The following is a 24,214-nucleotide window of genomic DNA, read 5'->3' as shown; positions in this document are numbered from 1 at the left end:
TTGGGTCTCGTCCTCGAGGTTAACCTCGTCCTTGAGGTTAACCTCGTCCTTGTACTCGAGGACCACCATGGGGGGTGGGGAGCGACCTCCGGTCTGAGGGGGACCGCGGCCGATCGGGACCCCTTCTTTAGCCAGGACAGACTCGATAGATTGCTTCGTCAGGATGAGAGGTAAGGACGACCTAAAGATCCTCATAACTTGGTCGCTTTGAAATTTCATCTTCTCCTTCTTTTTCTAAATCTTAGGGAGTAGAATCGCTACATATGAATGAAGGAGACTGCAAGAGACCATAAGGCCTACACTAGGCAGTTGTGAACACCTTTCATGGTGAACGAGAAAAACAGACTAATTTCTTCCTATTCGTTGGCGAAGAGTTCCTCCTCACATCCCACTCATGTGTATGTGTATATGTGTATATACATGTGTGTGTGTGTGTATGACATACCTTCAGGAAAGTCACTTTACCCTGCTGAAGTCATTAGACCTCTTGGTCGAATAGAATGGCCTAGTGACAGCCGGGAAGTGTATTTGCACTGAAAGGATCTCCGCTGCCTGCACGGTTTAGCTTCAACTCTGGCATCATCCTCTCGAAGACCTGGAAACCTTGACTTCTTGGGCGACAAAAGGCTTCATCACTTTTGAATCAGGAGGAAACTTGCCCACGATAAAGAATAATTAGAAAGCACGTGACTGCGGGCAAGTGACAATCACCGGTGGCCAATAGGAGCCCAGTTTGGGCTTCATCGCTACAAGTTAAGATCCGTAAACTATGCTCCTCAGCAGATGTCATGACGTCAGCTATTTTTGTTTAGTAGGCAGCAGAAGGAGCACTGACTTTTTTTCGTAGCAGGGTGTACAAGGAACACATTTTACAGGGGTTCACGAACCCTCAAGTGTTCTCGGGGGATACTTAGATGACTAGCGAAAGATTACTTAAACATGTGGAGACATTGGGACAAATTATGGGAAAGGTGGAGGGGGGAACACGGGTCTTTATCTGAATATCGAGTTTATTCCTGACCGGTTTCGCTTACAATAGCTATGAAGCTATCGTAAGCGAAACCCATAATTACTTAAACACTTTAATCTGCAGAGAGAGAACATTGCACATTGTTTTCTGATGTTAATGCTGAGCTGATGAATAAAGTCATTACAATTTGAACCATTTGATATCCATTGCGGTGCCATTGTAGATTCAATTAGTCTCAGTATATTACCTTCCCGTTTTCTGTGTTAGGTTCATGGAGGTACGGGTCGATGGTCTGGGGACTCTCGGGGTGTGTAACGGAAAAGAGGTAGAGAACTTCTGGCACCGAATGTACATCTTTCAAGCGCCAAATCTTATGAATTTCATTCTGATTGTCAACAGAAGTATTTTAACTGACTCATGGGTGGCATTTGTACCCAAAGCTTTTCTAGAATACTTTGAACAACCTATTCATCTATTGACAAAAGATTTAATTCGGTTGATAGGGAACCCTTGTACCGTCAAGGTGGGTTATTAGGGGTGGTGGAGGGAGAGGAAGGAGGTTGAGGGAGAGAGACTGGGAGGAGGGGGGGAGGGAAGTTGAAGGAGGTGAGTAGGAGGAAGGAAGAGGAGGAGGAGGAGGGAGCTGGCTGGTAATGCAGCCATAGATATGTTTCCTGTAAAAAGAGAAACGCCTCTGCTTGACCAAATACGGTTGTCTGCTTGACTTAAACCTGTTATCGCTTGTCTGCTTCCGAGCCTTTTTTACACCCTACGCACCCCTCCCCCTCCCACGACAAAACCCCCCTCCCCCCACACAAACTCCCTTCCCCCACACACACCTCCCTAGCCCAGCTCTCTCCCCTAACATCCCCACCATCCTCTCCTCTCTGCTAACCTTTAGCCCTCCCTTGTCCTAACGCCCCCTACTCCCTAATCCCTACCCCCCTACTCCCTAACCCCTACTCCCTAGCCCCTACTCCCTACTCCCTAACCCCTAAACTATCCTTCTACCCACCCCACCCTCGTTCCTTCCCCAGTCTCACTCCATCCACTCCCTCCAGTTCTCTCTTCACTCCATTCTCTTCCTCCCCTACTCCCTCTCCCTCTCTCTCCTCCCTATTCCTCCTCCCTATCCCTCCACCCATCCTTCCTCCAAACACTCCTCCCACCCTCTCCCGTCTCCCTCCTCCCTCCTCCTCTTCCCTTCCCATCTTTACATCCCATTCCCCTTCCTTCCATCCTTTCTTCCTATCAACCTCCCCTTCATCTTCCCCTCTCGCCTCCCCCTCCATAGCCCTCCTCTCCTCCCTCCCTCCCCCTCTACCTTCCACCTTCCACTCTCCTCTCGTCACTCTCCTCCCTCTTCTCCCTCTCCTCCCTCTTCTCCCTCTCCTCCTCTCCTTCTCTCCTACCTCTCCACCCTCTCCTCCCTCTTCCTCCTCTTCTCCCTCTCCTCCTCTCCTTCTCTCCACCCTCTCCTTCCTCTTCTCTCTCTCCTCCCTCTTCTCCCTCTCCTCTCCTCCCTCCCCTCCGTCTCGTCTCTCTTCTCCCTCTCATCCCTCTTCTTCCTCTTTTTTCCTCTCATCCCTCTTCTCCATCTCCTCTCCTCCCTTTCCTCCCTCTTCTCTTCCTCCTCCCTCTTCTCTCCCTCTCCTCCCACTCCTCCCACTGTGGAATAAGGGGATGGCTGGTGGTGCTGCTGCTGCTGCTGGGCAAGGAGGAATGGCTCGTCTCCTCCTCCTCCTCCTCTTCCTCCTCCTCTTCCTCCTCCTCCTCTTCCTCCTCCTCCTCCTCCTCCTTCTCCTCCTCCCCCTCCTCGCTCTCCCAGCTGTCACCGACTCTGCAGTTGCCAGTGAGTGACCGCCAGGTGACTTCCCGCGATTAATATCAACATTTTGAATCATTATTATTCATTCAGAGGTATCCAAAATGTACAAAGAATATGCTCACATTTACATACATATTCACATACACACACACATACATACACACACACACACACACACACACACACATATATATATATATATATATATATATATATATAAATTAATTTGTTTACTTACATATGTACGTATGTTTATATGCAACCATACTTATGTAAGTACATATACATTTCCATTTATATGCACTTAAATTATAAGCCATTTATATTCATAAGTGCATATATGCACATGCATACATGATATATATATATAATGTATATATGTATATGCATGCATGCATATATGGAGATCCATATATGTATACATGAGTATGTTTGTATGTGTGCATATATGATGCGTATATATATATATATATGTATATATATATATATATGTATGTGTAAACAATTTTATTTGTACCGACATACGTATACGCACATACATTCATTCTGTAGATATATAATTACATTTACGCACGTATACACCCATGTACGTATTTATGTACAGATAATCACACCTGTGTACATGTGCACGTGAGAATGTATGTACACGTACAAGAATACATGGACACATACATGCAGGTTTTTACGTCCTGCTAGATACACTGATTGCGCCTCTTCTCGCCAAGTTCGCATAAAGAGGCGAAGGCTGTAATCAAGTTGGAGACGCCCGTCCGCCCACCCCCACCCCCCGCCTTCCCTTCACGCCCGCACCCCTCCGAGAGGCGAGGGCGCAAATCGTGCAGAAAGAGAGGAGGAAGAAGAGGAGGAGAGGGAGGGGAGGAGGTGTGAAGGAGGAGAGTTTCGAAGGAGGAGGAGGTGTGAAGGAGGAGGAGTAGGGCAGGAGGGGAAGAGGAGGTAGGAAGGAGGAGGAGGAGGAGGAGCACGGCAGGAGAGGAGGGGGAAGTGTAAAGGAGGAGGAGGAGGAGGAGGAGGAGGAGGAGGAGGAGGAGCACGGCAGGAGAGGAGGAGGAAGTGTAAAGGAGGAGGAGGAGGAGGGCAGGAGGGGAGGAGGAGGTGTGAAGGAGAAGGATTAGGGATTAGGAAAAAGGAAAGTTATAGTAGTAGTTTTAGTAGTGATGGTGGTAGCAGGATTAGGAGTGGCTAGTAAAGGTGAAATAGGAATAGTAGTCGTAGGTGGTGGATACTGAGCAAGAGGTGGTCATGAAGGAGGAGGAGGAGGAGGAGAAGGGTCGTAGGGGAGGGGGAGGTGGAGGAAAGAGGAAGGAGGAGGAGGAGGGGGGGGTACGAGAAGAGAAAGGAGAGAGAGATGGGAGCAAAGTCCCGGAAGAGGAAGATGATAAGGCAGCGAACTATCGACAGACGACCTTTTGAGCAAATGCAGAAGAAGAAGAAGAAGAAGAAGAAAATTCCAAAAAGAACAGTGACAGATCGCCCCAAGACCAACGACCCGTGGGTTCCTGAGAAACGATTATTAAAGAGACAGACAGACAGACAGACAGACAGACACAGACAGACAAAGCAGCCGATGGACGAAGGCGCCGATGCCGCTTTTTGCGAGTCCTCGCTATGGTCCTCCTCCTCCTCCTCCTCCTCCTCCTCCTCGTACTCCTCTTCTTCTTCTCTCTTGTCCTAACAACGTGCCTCCTCCACATTCTCCTCCCACTCTTCTTCTCTTGTCTTAACAACGTTCCTCCTCCTCCTCCTCCTCATTCTCCACCTACTCCCCTTCTCCTCCCTCTCCATCTCCTTTTCCTTCCCCCTCCACCTCCTCTTCCTCCTCCTCCTCCCATTCTCCTCCTCCTCCTCCCGATGATGATGGATACAAGGACAACGAGTATAATAAGGAGGAGGAGGAGGAGGAAACAGCAAAGGACAATGATAATATAACCTGAGACGGAGGCGGTCGGAGAGGGGTCGTTCAGCCTGAGAGAACCTGAACGATAAATTCGAAACAGAAGAACGTGCGTAAATGGAATGCATTGGAATAATTAGGAAATTTAAAGATAAATGAAGAGAAATTGAAAGGAATAAACCATTCATTTGGTGGATTGATTCGAAGAAATTGGGAAGAAGAGAGAGAGAGAGCGAGGGGGCTTGGGGGAGTGGGGGGAGGAGAATCTCCTCGCTGGGGAGAAAATGGGGAAGAGAGAACGAACGAAAAAAAAATGAAAATGCTACATGTTAAAAATAATATGAGAGCAGTCGACGGTGTCAGTGGAATAAACTTTCTGCTGAGGTAGTAGCATGTATCACAGTTCGAGGTTTTTAGAATCAGTTAGAAAGAGGTCTTAGTAATATTCTGTGGTGTCTGACCTCTTTTCTGGGGTGTGGGGAGGTGGTATGATCTCTTTGTGAATCAAAATGTCTCCTCTCGTGTCATCATTATTCTAATCGATTCTCGTATATGAGGTGATGACCGCCAGGTGGAAATGGTAATGATGATGAGTGGGTCATCATAGGTCAGCCTATTATGAATCATCTGCCCTTGCCTCGGGGTCCGTGTTGACAGTTTGTCACTGGTGATAGTTACGTGGTGATTATGGAAGGAGATGAGGTGACAGGGATAGTTAGGTGGTGATTATGCTTGGAGATTAGCTGACAGCTGGTGTCAGGGGTGTGATTGCGGCGCCAGACGGAGAGCCTGAGGCACGGTGACGCTCAGCTGGCACCAGTCACAAGCCGCCGGTGCAAACCAGTCAACGATCACTTCTTGGCTTGTCACTGGGAAGGGCGGAATAGAGGGGCACGGGAGATAATCACGGAAAAAGAAAGAGTAAAGAAAGGAGTGAAGGGAAAGACCAGAGAACGAGGAGAAGGGAATAAGAGGAAAAGAGAGCGGGGTGGAAAGGGTTATTAGAAAAAAAGAGGAGAGAGGGGGAAAGAAGAGAACGACAAAAGAAAGGAAAGGTTAAGAGAAAAGAGAAAGAAGAGGGGAGGGAGAGAAGAGGAGAAGGAAGCAAAGGAGAAGTTTAGGAGAAAAGGGAAAGAAGAGGAGAGAGAGAGGGGAGAGAAGGAAAGGGAAAGGGAAAAGGATGGAAGAAAGATCGGGAGGAAAGAGTGAACAGAACAGAGAAGGGGGGAAAAAGAGAGAACCAACCTGGAGAAGAGAGGAGGGAGACGAGGAGGAGGGGGGCTAAGAAAAGGCCGGGAGCAGGGAGACGTTGGGAGGGGGGGGGTATAGAGACAAGGGGATGGAGCAAAGATGAGGAAAGAAGAGATATGTGAGGATGAGGAGAGAAGAAGGAACGAAGAAAAGAGGAAAAGGAAAGTTTGTGAAGATGATAATGGATAGGTAGTCTCAAAGTGGATCAGATGTAGTCCATGTGTTGGCTGCGAGGTTTCGGGAAAAAAAAGAAAAAGAAGAAAAAAAAAGTATATATATATATATATATATATACACCTGGGGAATAGCAAGAATTTTTCTTGGTGTGTGTGTGTGTGTGTGATGTACTCGTATGAACCAATTTCTTTAGCATTGAAATCTCCCAAAGGGAGATTATATGTGAGTGTTAGAGGAAGGTGTATGTTTATGATATCAAGTGTCTGGCTCATGACAATGGGTATCTTTAAACTTCGCCGATCCAGGGTGTTGTCAGTGAGGATGAATATTCGAGTTTATTGTAGTGAATCATAATTCTTCCTGTGTGAGTCTGCTTCCATGTGAATCAGGGTGGTCCTGTTGAGTACATGAGTGTCTTGAAAATGTTGGGTGTTCCATGTCGTGGCTGAAGTTTGGACATGTATGTATATAGCGGCGATGCGCATGACGTGTTAATGAATAGGATGCTTGTTTTGTACGTGCTTGGGTCTGATGCCTTCTACAGAACGGTTGATTTTAATGTGTTTAATTCTTGTAAATTTAATATTTCAATGTCGGGTACCAGCAGAGGCTGTTGATGCCTTGTCAACGAAGGAGGGTGAAGTTACTGAAACTGTATTTGATCGTTGTTGGGGTGTCGCGACATATGAGATGCGTAAAGAGTGCTGTGACGATGATCAAATATGTGTTGTCTTGGTTATTTCATCCCGTATTTGGCATGCTGTCCTGTGATTGGTCTGTGCAGTGTTGGCAAGACCATGCAAGAGTGTGAAGGGTACTGGGTGCGAGATTGTTGCATCACGGTTGAAACCAACTCTCGGAACTAATGAGGTGAACTGAACCTTCTGAGGAACTTTTGTGTGTGAAGATGTCTTGCGGACACGAGGAACATGTGCGAGTGACTCCGCGTGATCCCGGGACTCAAACACGCGCGCGCGCGCCCAGCCGACGCCAAGAACCCTGGAGACGTGTGAAACGGATGATGTGTATGTCTGAAGAGGAGATCTCACAGGGCTGGAGAGGAAATCGTCGCCCCTGACCGCTGATCTCCAGGCGCTCGATTCCCAACGCCGTTGGTCGCGGGTCTTTGGATTTCGCTGTCGTCGCCTCACCTCCCCGCCCTTTCCACCCGCAACCGGGTGGATGGGATGCAATGGCGGCGTTTGGCACCGCTCCACAAGGGATGGCATGGGAGCCACCCCTAAGACGCTCCCACGCCGGCAGGGAAAAAACGGGGAGTCGAAGAGAAAAGTGGAGTTGGAAGGACGGAAGAAGAGATTGATGTGGGTAGAGGAGGAGACGAAAGGAGGGAGGAGGAGGAAGAAGAAGAAGAGAGGAGTGGGGGAGAAAAGGACGTGAACTTAAAAATCCAGTCAATTCAGTGGTCGCCATGACAGACTCCGGAACTCGGTGGAAATTGATGAATGGAGAGGACCCAAGGTGGAAGAATTGCTGATGGAGGTGGAACGTTACAGGGTGTAGTTGCTGAAGGATGAAGATTGGAGGGTGGGAATGGATAAGGGATGAGTGGGGAGAATGGGGTGGATTAGGGTGAATGTGGATGAGGGTGGAGAGTATAGGGTGAAGGTTAGAGATTGGGATAGTAGAATATAGAGGCTTAAGTATGGGAATGGAATAGAGTGGGGTGGATGAGGGTGGAGGGAAGAGGTGAGAGATGGCGTAGGATTGAGTCCTCCATTAGGACGATATATTTGAGACATTTTCTTCAGATTCCGCCAGGCGATTTTATTCAGCTGAGGGGAGCCTTTTAATCCCCCCTGACACCCTACCCCGCTTTGTGGACGGGATGTGGTTGGTAACTGTTTCTTGGTTCCTTTTGAGGTGTCCTTACTGGCGTCGTCAAACGATTCTATTCACACAAGGGATGGATTCCCCGGATGGGAGGGATTAACGAAGTTGAGGTGGACAAGGGAGAAGGAGAATAGTGGTTCAGGAGAAGAAAAATAGAAAGGTAATTGAGAAAATGGTAGTGACCGGGAGAAAAGAGAGAGAGAGGGGGGGAGAGAGAGAGAGAGAGGGGGGGAGAGAGAGAGAGGAGGGGAGAGATAGAGAGAGAGGAGGGGAGAGATAGAGAGAGAGAGAGGAGGGGTGCAAGTAAGGAGAAGGAAGTAAGGAAAGGAAAAGGAGGATAAGGAGTAGGAAGAAAAGGAGGAGGAGAGGAGGAGGAGGGAGGGGAGGAGAAAGGGAAATGGTGTATAAAGAAGAAAAAGAGGAAGGGAATGGTGAGGAGGAAGAGGAGGAAGAAGGAGAGGTAGAGGAGGCGAAGGAGAGGAAGAGGAGGAGGAGGAGTAGCACGGGGAGGAGAAAGGGAAGAGATGTAAGGAGAAGAAAAGGAGGAAGGGAAGGGTGAGGAGGAAGAGGAGGAGGAAGAAATGGAGGTAGAGGAGGCGGAGGAGAGGAAGAGGAAGAAGAAGTAGGAGTTGCTGTGTAATGAGAGACAACCGAGTAAGGGACGAAGGGGGCGGAGGAGGAGGAGGAAGAGGAAGAGGAGGAAATGAGCGAATGACGTGAGTAGAAAAGAGTAAAGAAAAGAGAGAAGACAAAAAGAGAGCAAGAAAAGCGGAGGTGATGAGTGGGGGAGGGAGTGAGGGACTGGGAGGGGAAAGGGAAGTGATGAAATCGAGTTCAGAAGTAGGGAGGTATGGAGTGAAGGGGAGTATTTGGAAGGGAGGAGGGATGGGAGTCGGATGAGAGTCTTGAAGTCAACGTGACTCCCGTATTAGTTACACGTATGTATGTACGTAGGGTTCCCTTACAAAAACATTTCTCCAAACACGCGTACCTCTAAGCGTGTTTTTTTTTTCTCTGTAGAGGGCTGTTTGTTTTCCCCCTCCGCACGTGTTGACAAAAAATACAAACATTTAGCGTCTTCAGCTGTGACGTGAGTGGAAATAATCGTGTGTGTGACTTGTTACGTTCTGGTGTCTTTTTTGTGTGTGAGGGTACTAAACAGCTTATTTAGTAGCGGGTGTATGTTGACGTACATATATCTTTATGCATGAGCGTAAGCACGCATACACACACATACACACACACACACACACACACACACACACACACAATGTACATAAAACACACAACACACATACAACACACAAAAACACACGAAACATACATAATACACATACAAATTACACACGCCACATACAACACACGTATGCATGTATACACACACATCTATTATGATAAAGTAGTAGCCTCTGTCTGTCTGTTTGTTTGTATACGAACTCCTAGGGTTTTAGAGATAGACCCCCATAACCATATATATTCTGATACCCTATCAACCCAAGTACTTAGATAACTATATTTCGTTTAAAAAAGAAAATTATTTTGGTTAGAGTTAAGGAGGTTTATAGTGTGGGAACACGCCACTACTGTAGTATCACCTTAAGTCGCGTAGTATTTTTTGTGACTCAAGAATTAATATCATTAAACAAACCATTGTATGTGTCCATAAATATTATTTATCTTTGCGAAATTGATGTTGCCATAAACCCTGATAGCTTTTGTCAGAAGAAAGCATGTTAATGTAAGATGATTGTACAACTTTACCAATTGTTGAAATATTGGTTATTTTCATTTAATTTGATTGCGGGCGGAAATAGATTATTCACAAACTCTTACGTTTTTGCAGACAAACGCCTATAGACATTTATTGTCAATTCACACACACACACACACACACACACACACACACACACACACACACACACACACACACACGCAAAAGAATGTGTACATATGATATTTGTGTTTGTGTATGCATATATTTTCAAACTAGGGTTTCCCAACCTTCGGGAGCGGGGGGGGGAGCACACCTGGGAGGTGTTTAAAGCTATATTTCATTAAAAATATATTTTAGTTAGGGTTAAGGGTTAAAGTAAGGTGGGGTATGGTTAGGTTAGGGAGTATTCAAGAACTCGCAGCAACGCGCGGGTAATTTGGCTAGTTTATATATATATATATATATATATATATATATATATAAATGTATATATATGTATATACATATGTATGTATATATATATACACATATATATATATATAATGTGTATATATATATATGTATATATTTATATTATATATGTGTGTGTGTGTGTGTGTATGTATGTATATTCATTTATATATGTGTTTGTGTGCATGTATGTAAAGTGAGGAGTGAAAAGGGGAGTAGACGGGGTGAAAGACTGGAATCTTTTCTGGTGTGTGATGATATGACAAGGAGGGCCTGGGGGGTTTAGATAAGGTTAAATGAAAAGATAAGGTTATTGGGAAAAGTATGGGACACATGGGTTTGTGTCTGGATCGGAAAGATAAGAACAAAAGGGAATGTGAGTTTTAACAAAATATCCAAAGGGATAAAACAAAGTTACTAAGTGAGGTTCTCATGTATTGAATAAGATTCTTTGACGGTACAAGATGAACAAGCATAGGTGTCAAATAAGGACACAACCGGTTAATTGCAATACTTTGCCATTTGGTTATAGTCGGGAGTTTCCATGTGCCTGAATAAAATCGCCTTACGACAGTTAGATTATAAGGACAAATATCACACGGTAGGAAAGGTTTTAAAGATGAACCCTTTTTCTTCGCTATACCTTTGTAGCTATCTTGTCTGCCGCCAGGTGATTTCAATCATCTGGGGGAAGCTCTCTACGCGGTGGAAGGGTTGAATAAATTGACCACTTGACAGTGGAAGCCTTATATCCGCACGGAGTCGTCCCGTGGAAGCCAGAATAAGCACGAGGAGATAAAATCCGCGTTGACAAGTAAAAGCCAGAGAAAGAGAGAGAGAGAGAGACGGGAGAGGAGGAAGACCCGTGTAACGAAGGAAGGAGGAAGAAGAAAGGGAAGAGAATGAGAGAGAAGAGGGGAAGAGTAAGAAGAAGGGAAGGAGATTGGGTGAGAAGAAAGGGTGGGGAGGAATGAGGAATGATGGAGAACAAGGAGAGGATGAAAAGGAGAAGGAAGAGAGACGGAAAGGAGGAACAAAAGGAATGAAATGAAAAGGAGAGGTGAAGAGGAGGGAAAGAGAAGAGGCGAAGTAAGGAGGTGAGAGAGGAGCGAAGGAGGAAGGGGGAAAAGAAGGAAAAAAGAGAGCGAGAGAAGAGGAAAGGAAAAGGTTCGGGAGAAAGAAGAGAGAAGAGGAAAGAAAATGGAGATTACGAAAGAGGAAAAAGGAAAGGAAAGAGGGGAAAGAAAGAAAATACGAGAAAAAAGGGAAAGGGGGAAATTGTTTAGAGAAAGGGAAGGAAAGAGAGGGGAAGGGAAGAAGAGAAAGGGAAAGGGAGAGGAAAAGGAGAGAAGGAAAAGGTGATGGAGGTTAGGAGGGAGAGGAAGGGAGTTAAACGGGAGGGGAAGGGGAGGGAGGGGGAGGGCACCGACTAGACAGCTCGCGAACCAGGTGACCCAAAACTCTCCATATAACGGACACCCTCAATATAACGGACACCCTCCTATAACGTGAGAAGTTATATAACGGACTTTTTCCATAACACCAAAGTCTTCCTATAACGCAGCCTCCACATAACGAAGCCCTACCCGTAACGGAAATTGTAACGGAAATGAAACCCCCGGGAGCCCCTACCTTCACCCGAATCCACTGAGTACCGGAAACCTTCGTACAACGGAACCTTCTACTGTACATGACGGACACGAGCGCGCGGCCCAGCCATTACCTCCCCCGTTTCCGCTTCCACGGGGCCTGCCCCGGGGGCGTGCGCTCGACAGACCCCCACCCCCCCCTTGGGACTGGCGAACCAACAGAAAACAGAAATTTAATGTTGGAAGTATGTGGTCACAATTCTGAGTCCCACAACTGTCAGCTTGTGGGATTGGGGGACATTTAAGGGATCCCCACCAAGAGAAGGCGTAAGGTTTTACTGTTGGAGGGATTTCATAGACTTTAAAAACACGTTGGACACGATCGAAAGCTATTATCCTCCTGGACAAGAGTTCAGATCCTGTATGTATGGACACACACACACACACCTCGTGGCGCTGTGGTTAGAGTTCTCGCCTGCTAGTATGGCGGTCCGGGTTCGATTCCCGCCCAGGGCTGAAATAATTTCAGTATCCCTTTGCTGTGGGGTGTCACTCCAACATTGTGGGTGAGGAGTTGGGTGTGTGTGTGTGCATGTAAGGACACAGTATCACCCATAGATCGATCATACGAGCTCTGAGCTCTCATCTGGGCGATTAATAACTGTCGATCACGAGTCCAACACGTGATCCAAGACCATGGTGAATAACACACACACACACACACAAAACCCAGTCACGGTTTGCAGTATTAATGAAACTTTGATCGGGGCTTCACGTCCAACGCACTCATCGGCAGCTTTCGGAGTTTCATGTTTGAAGGTTTCTCACAGTTCTCCAGGGTCTTCAAGAGTGCCAGACACTTCGAATCGAGTGTAAACTGCCCTGTATACTAATAAACACACGTATCATCCCCGAGGTACTTCGGACGAAGTTCTGGTGAATTACACCTCTGGATTACCAGAGGACATCATGATACGGAGCCTAAATGTTGCAACCACAAATCAATGATTGATCCCATAAAACTATGGACTCTGTTAGACCTTCCAGCTCTATAGGATTCTGTAGGATATCTTATCTTTCGCAACTTCGACGCTCTTCTACGAAACTCACTATTGTGGCTCTCGTCCTTAGCCTTTGCATAATTCAGAAGGAAAGGACTGTTCCTATTCCTGGCCTCAGTGCCATGGAAAGCAACACACATTTCATAGCCAGTTACGTCGCCGCCAGTAACACATTAACGTCACCCAAGACAACGAGCGTGTCCCGTAGCGGCCACTGGTCGACCACGGAGCCAAACTTGGCATTACGACTCTCCAGGTTCACACGACTCGGTAGGAGTATTTTATACTCCAAAAAGAGTTATGAAGCCCATGGTGTACTCCAAACTCACCATCAACGTATGTTCATCTACCAGAACAACTCCTAGCCGGTCACACGTGCCTTGGAGTTACACCCCACCCCTACGCTGAGATGGGTCCTGTTGCTTTGACCCGACCAGTAATAGGTGTATCCCTTGCTAATAGTGGTCTCACCATCGCACGACCTCATCGTCTCGGACAGAGCCACTGTATCCACCCTAATCCTCCTGAGCTCTACTAATAAAAAGGGTAATCGATCGTCCTTGGAGAGGAAGAGAATATTTCAAGGCAGCCCACCAATACACAATACATATAATTTCACAATGCACACACACACACACACACACACACACACACACACACACACACACACACACACACACACACACACTCGGTGGCGCGGTTGGTAGAGTCCCTGACTGTCACTACGGCGGTCCGGGTTCGAATCCTGCCCAGGGCCGAAATAATTTCAGTATCACTGCGCTTCGAGTCGTTACTCCAACTCTTGTGGGCGGGGAGTTGGGGGGGGGGTGCGTGTAAGGTCACGGCATTACCCATAGATCGGTCATACGAGCTCTGAGCTCTCTTCCGAGAGGGAAATTGCTGTCGGTCACGAGTCCAACGCGTGTTCCAAAGACCAAGGTGAATCACAGTATTTTGCTGTTCTGGTTCAAGATGCACACCTAGCGAGGGAGGGCGAGGAAAGAGATGGAAATGGAGGTGGGAAAGAGTTGATCGAGTCGTCAACCACAAGTTTTGCCTCCTCCACTCATTACAAAGGATTACAAAGGCGGAGCATGCCGACAGGAGACCTTTTGATCCATATATAGGTCGGATGCAAAAAAAAAAAAAATCATATTAATAATAAGACAATAAATAAAAACTATAATAATGTAAATAACAAATAAAATACATTTTGTCCCTTCGCTTCCGGTAACCGCCTTGCTCTGCCATTGTTTCCGCTGTCTTCTTTGGGTTCTTCACCTTTCTCCGGAGTTTTGTCCGCCCGGTCTCCCCGCTGATGGACTTGACGCTAGAATCTTCTCATTATTCGCTTCTCCTCGGTGTCTTTGTCTTGCCTTTATTGTCCGTGAACGGCTTTCCTTTGACCCGTTTATGCTACCTAATGATATCAACCCTCTAGTCTTCCTTTCTATAGCGGTTTTTTTTTTTTTTTTTTTTTTCATCCGTGGGGTCCTCTTGTGGTGTCTTGTTGGACTTTTCTGTGTGTGGATATTTTCTTTTTTTCAAGTGTAGATTCCTTAACTTTGTTTCATAATTAAGGTTATGGTTTATGTACTGTGTGAATATTGCCTTGGCTAAATTTAAGCCTGTATATGTACATGTACGCATGTATTTTTGTACGTTTCTATGCGCATGTGTGTGTGTGTACGTGCGTACCTGCACGCACACACAAGCGTATGCGTGCGTGAGTGCGTGCGTGTGTGGGAAGGAAGGCACATGTGGGTATGACCGGATAACGAAAAACGAAAAATGACAAAAGGGGAACGTAATGGGGTGATGAGAACATTGGAAACCCAAGAATGGAAAATGACGGGAAGGAAAAGAATGACATTTTTCAACAGTAATCAGGGCTTACGTCCTTGAGGACAATTTAACACCGGAGAAGTAGAGTCATGGAGGCAGGAGAGGAAAAATTAAAGGAGGGTGGAAGAACGGAGAGACAAAAGCGAGAAGAGAAGGAGTTGAGGTAAATATCAGGAAGACATTTAATTTGGTGATGTGGGAAAAGTCCGGAATGGGGCGAGTAATGACTGGAATGTTGCAGCAGAAGCTATAATAAGGATACGTTCATTGCTACGATTTTTTTTTTTCCAAAAGCACAGAAGAGAGGGGAAATTTCCCCGAGCGTCTGCAATGAGCCAAGTGTTGCGTTAGGTCAGGAAAAAAAATAGAAGATGAAGAAGTTGCAGGGCAATAGCCTCTTTGAGATGCCAGTGAATAGATAAGCAAGAAGCTCAACAGAAATTATAAAAGAAAGAAACGGAGGAAAAGGTTACTGTGAGGGGACAAGAGTTTATTGAAAGAAGAGATATCGTGAAGTGTTCACACTGGAACAAAGACACGAAACACATATGGAAGGAAAGGGATTTGCACGTGGCCTTCATGGATTTAAAGAAAGCCTTTGGTAGCGTGGGGGAGTGCTTGAGAGGCCTAGGAGGAGGTGAGATCCGCTGAGTACCGTGGCTTTTAAATGACGTGGACAGGAATGTGGAATTGTAGTTACTCACAGGAGACGAAACAGTTCCAGATGAAAGGAGGTCAAACAGAAGGTCGTGTTATGTCACTTTGGTTGTTTGAGCGTTTTATGGATTAAATGACAGAAACACGCAGAGTCAGCCAAAACAAACAGATCCTGGGAGCATTCACTTCAGAGTGTCTTAATATAGATTTGTTCTACTCACGCAAAGGTCATACGATGCTATATGCAACTTCCTACTGTACATGTCAAAAATAGTGCGCTTCTATCTACAGTCATTTCAGTGTTATAGATTTCTAAGTACGTGTGTCCTTGAACCTCTATCTACATCCGTTTCAGAGTTATAGATTTCTAAGTTTGTGTCCTTGAGCTTCTGTCTTCAACCGTTTCAGAGTTATATATTTCTAAGTATGTGTGTCCTGAAGACTGACCTTTGAAGGTTACTATCAAAGATCTTTATTCCCATATGCGACGTTCTGAAACTCTTTTTGAGTGGAGAACTTCTAGATATCTATGACGTTTGAGCTTAATTTCCCAAAATCCCTCAAGATAAAGTACCGCTTATATTTTTTCTTAACATGATATTATAACTAAGAAATATAATCAAGACCATATTGAGATCTTAGTGTGAAACAAATAGGCCAAGTTTTGAGAAAGTTACGTCTAGACCTTGACCCAGTCCCTCCATGATCGATCAGTGTCATATGAAGACCACTTTCCCACGTTTCACGGAACTCGACCAAAAGCAATACCTGGCGTGGATTCTCATGGTGGACTTGGTATTGGTCTTTCAAGACATCCAAGGGAGTCTGTAACATCAGAAATGAGAATATGTACACATTAAACAAGAAACAAGGAATCGAAACCATCTGAACATAACTGGCGTAGATATAGGTGGAAGCCATTCCATCAACCGCGTAGCCAATGAATGGAATGAACATTCAGCACAAGCGATGGAATGTAGTGCAGCTTGAAGTTTTATTATTCAACTGAATAAACACCAAAGCAATATCTGCTAGTAATGGCTACCAATTAGTATTTATTTTGTTTATTTGCGTGTTGTTGTCTATGTTTACTCGTTCTGTTTGCTCCGGGTTTTTTTTTTTGCATCTGACCTCGTCATAGACCAAAATGTCTCCCGTTTTGGTGATATATGCTTTGTCACTATAGTCAGCCGCGAGCTGTGTGTGGTGTCAAAAAAAAAAAAAGGAAAATTTAGAGATGTTTAGAAAGGGTAGCATATGTACATTGTGGTCGATCATTTTCGAGCTCTCTGCATATAAGTACATACATTTTGGGTCTATCCTTATCAGTCCATTGCAGGATCAAACTAACCCCTAGGGAACGTTACAGCCTAACCTCATAACGATGGCTTAATCCGGGTAAGTAGTACATGGCGAAAAGTGCATGTGGTGTGTTGATAATGCTAGAGTAGTTGCAGTTGTGGATGCAATCTGAAACAAGTATAGTCAACTCGACCTTGTTGGCTTGGTGCTTGCTATGAAATGCGGCGTTGATTCAGGGCATCTCTGACCACCACCTGGTCAGCAGAGAAAGTGTCATTTGAAACGCTGCCCTCCATGATGGACTTTTCATGCACATACATGTGGAAGGCAGAGGTGAAAGGAGTGAACATGAGGGGGCGACCGAGGATGAGATGGATGGATGGGGTGAAAGGGGGCGTTGAGCATGAGGGGGCTGTCTGTTGAGGAAGGAAGGGAGAAGGCAGAAGACAGGGGTGAATGGAGAATGGCTGTGTATGGATGATACTGTGATGAATAGGAGTGTGTGGAGGATGGGGATTTAGGGTGTGGTTATGTATGAATAATATTTTGACGTAGTCTATAGGTATTTCTCCCCCGTCTTCAATGTTTCTGCATGAGGAGACGGAGAGAGAGAGGGGGGGGTCACTGATTAAATGAAGCGACCTTGCTGTGAATGTGCTCTGTCTTGCTGTAATGTTTCTGACCCAGGGTAGTGGGCGAGATGCAGGGATGACCAGTCAACTATGTGTATGTATATATATATATATGTATGTATATATAAGTATATATATATATATATATATATATATTGTGTGTGTGTGTGTGTATATATATTGTGTGTGTGTGTGTGTATATATTGTGTGTGTGTGTGTGTATATATACACGCTTGTGCCCATGCACCTATTAGTATGATTTGTCGCCGCTGGCCTGCTGTCGGCCCCCGCCGTCGCCGCCCTTGCAGCATCGTCCAGCCGAAAGGCACGAAAACAAAACCTCGAAAGCGTCCGTCGCGTGTTGTACCTCTGGCCACAGGGGCCTCGGGCCCAAGACGGGGCATCACGAGCATCATCCCTTTAGCCCCTGGGGCTGGCTGCAGTTCGCCATGGCCCCGGGGCCAGAAAATCGTCCCCTGCGGCTCGCCGCGAACGGCGTGGCGGGCCACAACTGTCGCCGCGGGGCGCCGCCCACCCGTCAGGACAGCCGCGGGCGACGGCGGGTGCGGCGGTGGCGGTTGCGGCGGAGCACGGCGAGGCAGGTCGCCCTCATGCGGAGGCAGCCCTGCCCAAAATACCCCCCGGCCCGCGGTGGAACCCGACTTCCATATCCGTCTCCCCCCAGCCCTCCCCCTCCGTCCTCTCCCTCTCCCCCCCCACCGAATCCCCCTCCCCCCCTCCGTCTAATTCGGAGCGGGATGATCGTTCGCCCTCAGGGTTAAGTGTGCCTATGTGTATCTCCTGTTCCCAGCCCCGCCCCTACGTACAGCCCGGAGATCTTGTCCGGTTCTCCAGACCCCCCCCTCTGGGTCCCACCCAGACAATGAAATGATATGGGAAGATTCGGCAGAAGTAGAGGCAGATAGGATGGTGGATGTTGTGCGAGGAGTGAGGAGGAGGAGGAGGGGTAGCGAGGAAGGGAGTGGAGGAGGAGGAGGGGGACGGGTGTTGGGCCCTGTCGCGAGTGCGCCTGCGCACCAAGCCTGCACCCTGGCCTGCTGAGCCTTCTCTCACTCGGTGCCGTGAGCTGCACGGGGGACGCGTGTACTGGGCTCCCTTGGCTGTGCTCCGTGTGTGTGTGTGTCTGAAGTCATGACGATTTGCAGAGCCTGAGGAAAAGGGGTTGAAAAAAAAAATTGGAAAAGAAAACAAGGAGCCGACCACCTCTTCCTCCTCCTCCTAGTCTTCTTCTTCTTCTTCCTCTTCTTCTTCTAACTCCTCTTCTTTCTTTCTTTTTCTCCCTTTCTCTCTCTCTTTTTCTCCTCAGAATTCCTACTTTGGTTCTTCCTATTCCTACCCCCCTTCTTCCTCCTCCTCCTCCTTCTCCTCCTCCCTCAATATCTCTCCCCCTCACCCTGTCGACTCAATAATTGTTGGTGACGGTGGCGTGGTGGTGGTGTTTGATGCCGATGGTGTCCCTCTGGTAGCAGCGAAGAAATCACTTCCTTCTACCTCTTACTATACCCCCTAGCTCTCGCTCTACCTCTCTACGATAGTTGGCCACCATGTTTAAAATCGGCGGGGGTGTTCCCTCGGCCCCTCAATGGGGGCTGAGGTTGTTAGGTTTGAGTGTGCTCTGCCTGATGGTGTTCTGTCCGGCGGGGGCCGAGGCAGCTTCGGCCGAAAATGAGACGGAAGAATGTACAGACGGTCTTCTCATCCCCGTCTGGCTTCCGCAAGAAGGCCTAAGTACTGGGGACAGGGTCTCCCGAGCCATCGTCTACTTCGTCGTCATGGTCTACCTCTTCATCGGCGTGTCCATCATCGCCGACCGATTCATGGGTGCCATTGAAATGATCACCTCCCAGGAGAAGGAGGTGACGATCAAAAAACCCAACGGGGAGACGCAAATCATCGTGGTACAGGTCTGGAACGAGACGGTGGCCAACCTGACCCTGATGGCCCTGGGTTCCTCTGCCCCCGAGATCCTGCTCTCCGTGATTGAGATGTTCGCCAAGAACTTCGAGGCCGGAGACCTGGGTCCCGGAACCATCGTCGGTTCCGCGGCTTTCAACCTCTTCGTCATCATCGCCATCTGCGTCTACGTCATCCCCGACGGAGAGGTGAGGTACATCAAGCACTTGAGAGTATTCTTCATCACGGCCTTCTTCTCCATCTTCGCCTACGTGTGGCTCTACTTGATCCTGGCCGTCATCTCGAGGGGCATCGTCGAGTTCTGGGAGGCCTTCGTCACCTTCCTCATGTTCCCCTTCACCGTCATTCTCGCTTACATCGCCGACAGGAGGCTCCTTTTCTACAAGTACATGTCCAAGGATTACCGCCTGGGCAAGAGGGGCGTCATCGTCCAGGTCGAGGGCGACGTCGAGATGGGCGCCAAAGTCGACACGGGTCCCCTCTACGACGAGAACGCCGATGAGACCGTGCGGGAGTTCGAGGAGCACCGTCGGGAGTACATGACTGTCATCCGAGAGCTTCGTCAGAAACACCCCAACATCAACATGGAGAACCTGGAAACTATGGCGCGCGAGGAGATCATCAACCGCGGGCCAAAGTCCCGCGCCTTCTACAGGATCCAGGCGACCCGGAAGCTGACGGGCGGCGGAAACCTCATGAAGAAGGTTCGCGAGGACGTCAAGCAAGAGAAGGAGGAAGTCGTCGAAGAGAAGAAGGACGACGAGACCATCCGCATCAGCTTCGACCCCGGCCACTACACCGTCATGGAGAACGTGGGCACCTTCGAAGTCACTGTCGTCAGAGAGGGCGGCGACATCACCACCACGGTCCTCGTCGACTACAAGACCGAGGACGGCACAGCCAACGCCGGCGGCGACTATGTCGGCGCCGAGGGCACCCTCGTCTTCCTCCCGGGGGAGACCACCAAGACGTTCAAGCTGGAGGTCATCGACGACGACGTTTTCGAGGAGGACGAGCACTTCTACGTGCGTCTTTCCAACATCCGCCTAGGATCCCCCGACGGGACAGCGGTCACCCACGCCGTCAACGGCGAGGCCGGGCAGCCCAACAAGCCCGTCAAGATGGAGCTGGCCGCGCCCTACGTGGCCACCATCATGATCCTCGACGATGACCACGGCGGTATCTTCAACGTCGGCGAGAAGGACGTCGAGATCGTCGAGAGCATCGGCACCTACGAGCTGAAGGTGGCCCGCTGGTCCGGCGCCAGAGGACGGGTTTCGGTGCCCTACAACACCGAGGACGGGACGGCCAAGGAGGGCAAGGACTACGAGGAGACATCCGGAGAACTCATCTTCGAAAACAACGAAACTGAGTGAGTACCGACCAAGCGGTTGACCTGACTCGGGACCCCTTTTTTTTTCTGTGTGCGCTGACGCACACGCACGCAGACACACAGACACACACACACACACACACACACACACACACACACACACACACACACATACATATATATATGTACATATATACACATATATATATATAATATATATATGACACAAATGTGCTACTACATTTCTGTTTAGCAATATATATATATGTATATGTATACATATATGCATGTATGTATATACTCATATTCATAGGTATGCTTAATGTATATGTGCATGTATGTATAACATTTGTCACCCCAAGTTTCATGGACTAAAACCCAGTGCCCCACATTGACTGGCAACGGTCCTCGGGCTCCCCCACAGATCTCCCTAGGGAAGAAGCTCTTGATTGTCCTCTGTTGTATTAGCCGAGGGAAAACTCGTGGGTTGTCAGGTCGCCTTGGGTCAAAAGAGGTCGAGTTCAAGCTGCTGGAGACGGACCTTGGGCCGGCCCAGACACCGAGTGCCAGCCCTTCGAGGTTCCATCTCTAAAGAAAGATGAGGGTGTTGAAGGATTTTGAAGATGGGAGATGGTTCTCTCTGACGTCCATCTTCTAGGACCACCACTTCCAAATAACCATCGTTACTTGCTGTATTAATATGTGTATGTACACACACGGATGCACACACACACACACACACACACATATATATATATATATATATATATATATATATATATATATATATATATGTTTGCATTGTATATGCATATTTATATCTTTATAATGTTTACAGTATATGTACATCTATATATATATATTATATATATATAATATATATATATATATATATATGCATATATGTGTATATAGATATATGTATGTATATTGCAACCCATTATAACCCTTATCATTCATTGCATTTGTATGTGTTTGTCTATATACATTTATAGTTTTATCTGTAAATGTATGCAAATACATAGTATATATACATGTACATATATGTATCGATAAGTGTGTGTGTATGTGTTTATATATATATATATATGTATTGTATGTATGTATGTATGTATGTATACGTACATGCATGCATGTATGTGTATATGTATAAACGTAATGTTATATATGTATAAAAGTTAGTGTATGTCAGTGGATATATATGTATCTAAGCGTATATGAATGTGTATCTAATTGGATTTGTATGAAACGAAGTACAAATGTGTGTATCCAATAGTATATATGTATATATATATATATGTGTGTGTGTGTGTGTGTGAATGTGCGAACATTTATCTACTACTCAGTTGTAACTTACAGGAAAAGAGATACTTTAGTGGAGTAGTGCATCTCTGTCTCCATTAGAAATGTCTTCAACCTAGTTCATGTATATATATATATCCATTTGATTGTTTCTTCATTTAAGTGTATTGAAAGGCTTTTTCAAATCCATTTGACACTTGGTTTTTGGGTGGATTTTTTTTAGATGACAAGTCTTCACTCTCCCATGGCAATTGAGGCCTTCGCTGTCAAATTCCTCCTCCAACTTTTTTTTTATTTATTTAATGTGGCATTCGAGCCACCGATCTTCTTGTTTTCTAATAGTGGGAGGTCATTCCTTTTCCTTTTTTTTCTATTCTTTTATACAGTTTCTTTGGTGGAATGAGGACCATTTTGGTTTTTGTTCTTTGCGTTCATGTCTTTATTTTACAACACCTTTACTGGATATTCCAATACTGGGTGGCTCAAATTGTCAATGACTTTTTTTTTATCATCTTTCCACTTGTGAAGTGAAACTCTATTTCTTTGCTTGTCAACTGTTAATATAAATATTAATAAAAAAAACTACCAATGAGCTCGTGTTTATATCTAAATGTGTGTGTGTGTGTGTGTGTGTGTGTTTCAGATCCAACATGTATTGAAACACCCACGAGGCACTCAAGAATTCAAAATTTTTTTTTATGTGTCCAACATACTTCATACACTTTCACCAAGACGGATAAGGAGCCAATCCTTATACTCTTCCTTTAACTTTCCCAAATCGCGTAAAGAGAAAGAACGAAACCTCCCATTACATTGAACAGGACTCTGTGTACCTCTGCTGTGGTCTAAAGGTGAACACTCCTTTCTAAGAGGGAGGCGACAGGAGTTGAACACGATCCTAAAAGGAAACAAGAATATGGAGCGGTTCTAGTAGATAGGTAGTTGTATGGTCAATAATGGATCTGGGTATGTACACCTGTGGATTCATAAACCTGATACAGTACACTTTACATTCGTATTGGTTGATGGTGACATGTAACAACCCTAGTGTTCGTATATATATCCATATAGTGTTGTTACATACACACAGTTCGAAGATAAGTGTATCAGGTTTTTTATTTCCGCGACTGAACAAGAACGCGAGTATACAACAGATTTTTTCTTCCAAGCAATAGGAGCTACTATGTCAGGAATCTAAACCTAGCACGCGCACACACACACACACACACACACACACACACACACACACACACACTTCATGGCGCTGTGGTTAGAGTTCTCGCCTGCTACTATGGCGGTCTGGGTTCGACTCCCGCCCAGGGCTGAAATAATTTCAGTATCGCTTCGCTGCGGGGTGTTACTCCAACTCTATTGGGCGGGGAGTTGTGTGTGTGTGTGCGTGTAAGGTCACAGTATTACCCATAGATCGGTCATACGAGCTCTGAGCTCTCATCCGGGAGGTAAATAACTGTCGATCACGAGTCCAACACGTGAACCAAGACCATGGTGAATCACACCAACGCATCTCTGGTTTTCTGAACAGGTGCATCAGCTCGTGGAACAGCCTAGAAGAAGATGGGGTCCAAGTCTGAAACCATAAATACATTTAAAGTTCGAAATGGGCAGAAACAGAAAACGGGGAACCCGCTTCCCAGAATGCCTCCTTTCCTGCAGATTACAATCAGGTTAATACAATTAAGTATATATGCAGGCACACACATGCACCCACGTATATATATATATATATATATATATATATATATATATATATATATATATATGTACAAATGTGCAAAGGTACTATACATACACATACACATTACACACTTTCATAAGTCTACAACTACAGAGGTATACGAAAACGCAATCACACACACACGCATTACACACACATACGCGCGCATGCACGTACACACAGAAAGACACACACACACACACGTATGTGTAAATATGTATATATATATAATATACATATACATATATAAATATATATACATACATAAATATATAATATATATAAATATATATATACATATATATTTACATATATATACATATGAACATATATATATATACATATATATGTATATATATATATATATATACACACACACGAGTATGTGTGTATGTATATACATACAAACACATAAACTTATGGGCATACATCCGCACTCACGTACGCAAAGACACATACAAAAACATATGTGCAGATACACATACACAGAAGTAAGGACGAAAACACGAATACAAATATGTTTATACAGGTATGTATATATATATATATATATATTATATATATATATATATATATGTGTGTGTGTGTGTGTATGAGAAACACTAATAACTTGTGTTCGATCATGCAAGAGTGAACACTGAGAAAGAGACAATGAACGAAGCAAAGCGCT

The 24,214-nt window shown here is 46.0% G+C and overlaps 1 protein-coding gene across 10 annotated transcripts in view; it reads left to right on the top strand.

Annotated features, from left to right (window-relative positions):
- Window positions 1-18,295: 18,295 nt before the first annotated feature.
- The window catches only part of Calx (sodium/calcium exchanger 3), a 374,201-nt gene continuing 368,282 nt past the window's right edge, over window positions 18,296-24,214 (top strand). For 5 of the 10 annotated variants that reach the window (XM_076191518.1, XM_076191513.1, XM_076191512.1 and 2 more), the window contains exon 1: window positions 18,296-20,546. In XM_076191518.1, the coding sequence (XP_076047633.1) occupies window positions 18,805-20,546 (1,742 nt within the window). In that variant the 5' untranslated portion in view covers window positions 18,296-18,804. The remainder of the gene's footprint in view (window positions 20,547-24,214) is intronic. The other 5 variants (XM_076191517.1, XM_076191515.1, XM_076191510.1 and 2 more) reach the window with 2 other exon arrangements.

Source organism: Oratosquilla oratoria, chromosome 10 (genome assembly GCF_046742065.1).
Source record: "Oratosquilla oratoria isolate Oo_2021 chromosome 10, ASM4674206v1, whole genome shotgun sequence".
Taxonomy (NCBI): domain Eukaryota; kingdom Metazoa; phylum Arthropoda; class Malacostraca; order Stomatopoda; family Squillidae; genus Oratosquilla; species Oratosquilla oratoria.
Note: the sequence above shows the minus strand (reverse complement) of the source record. Positions and strands in the feature narration are given on the sequence as shown.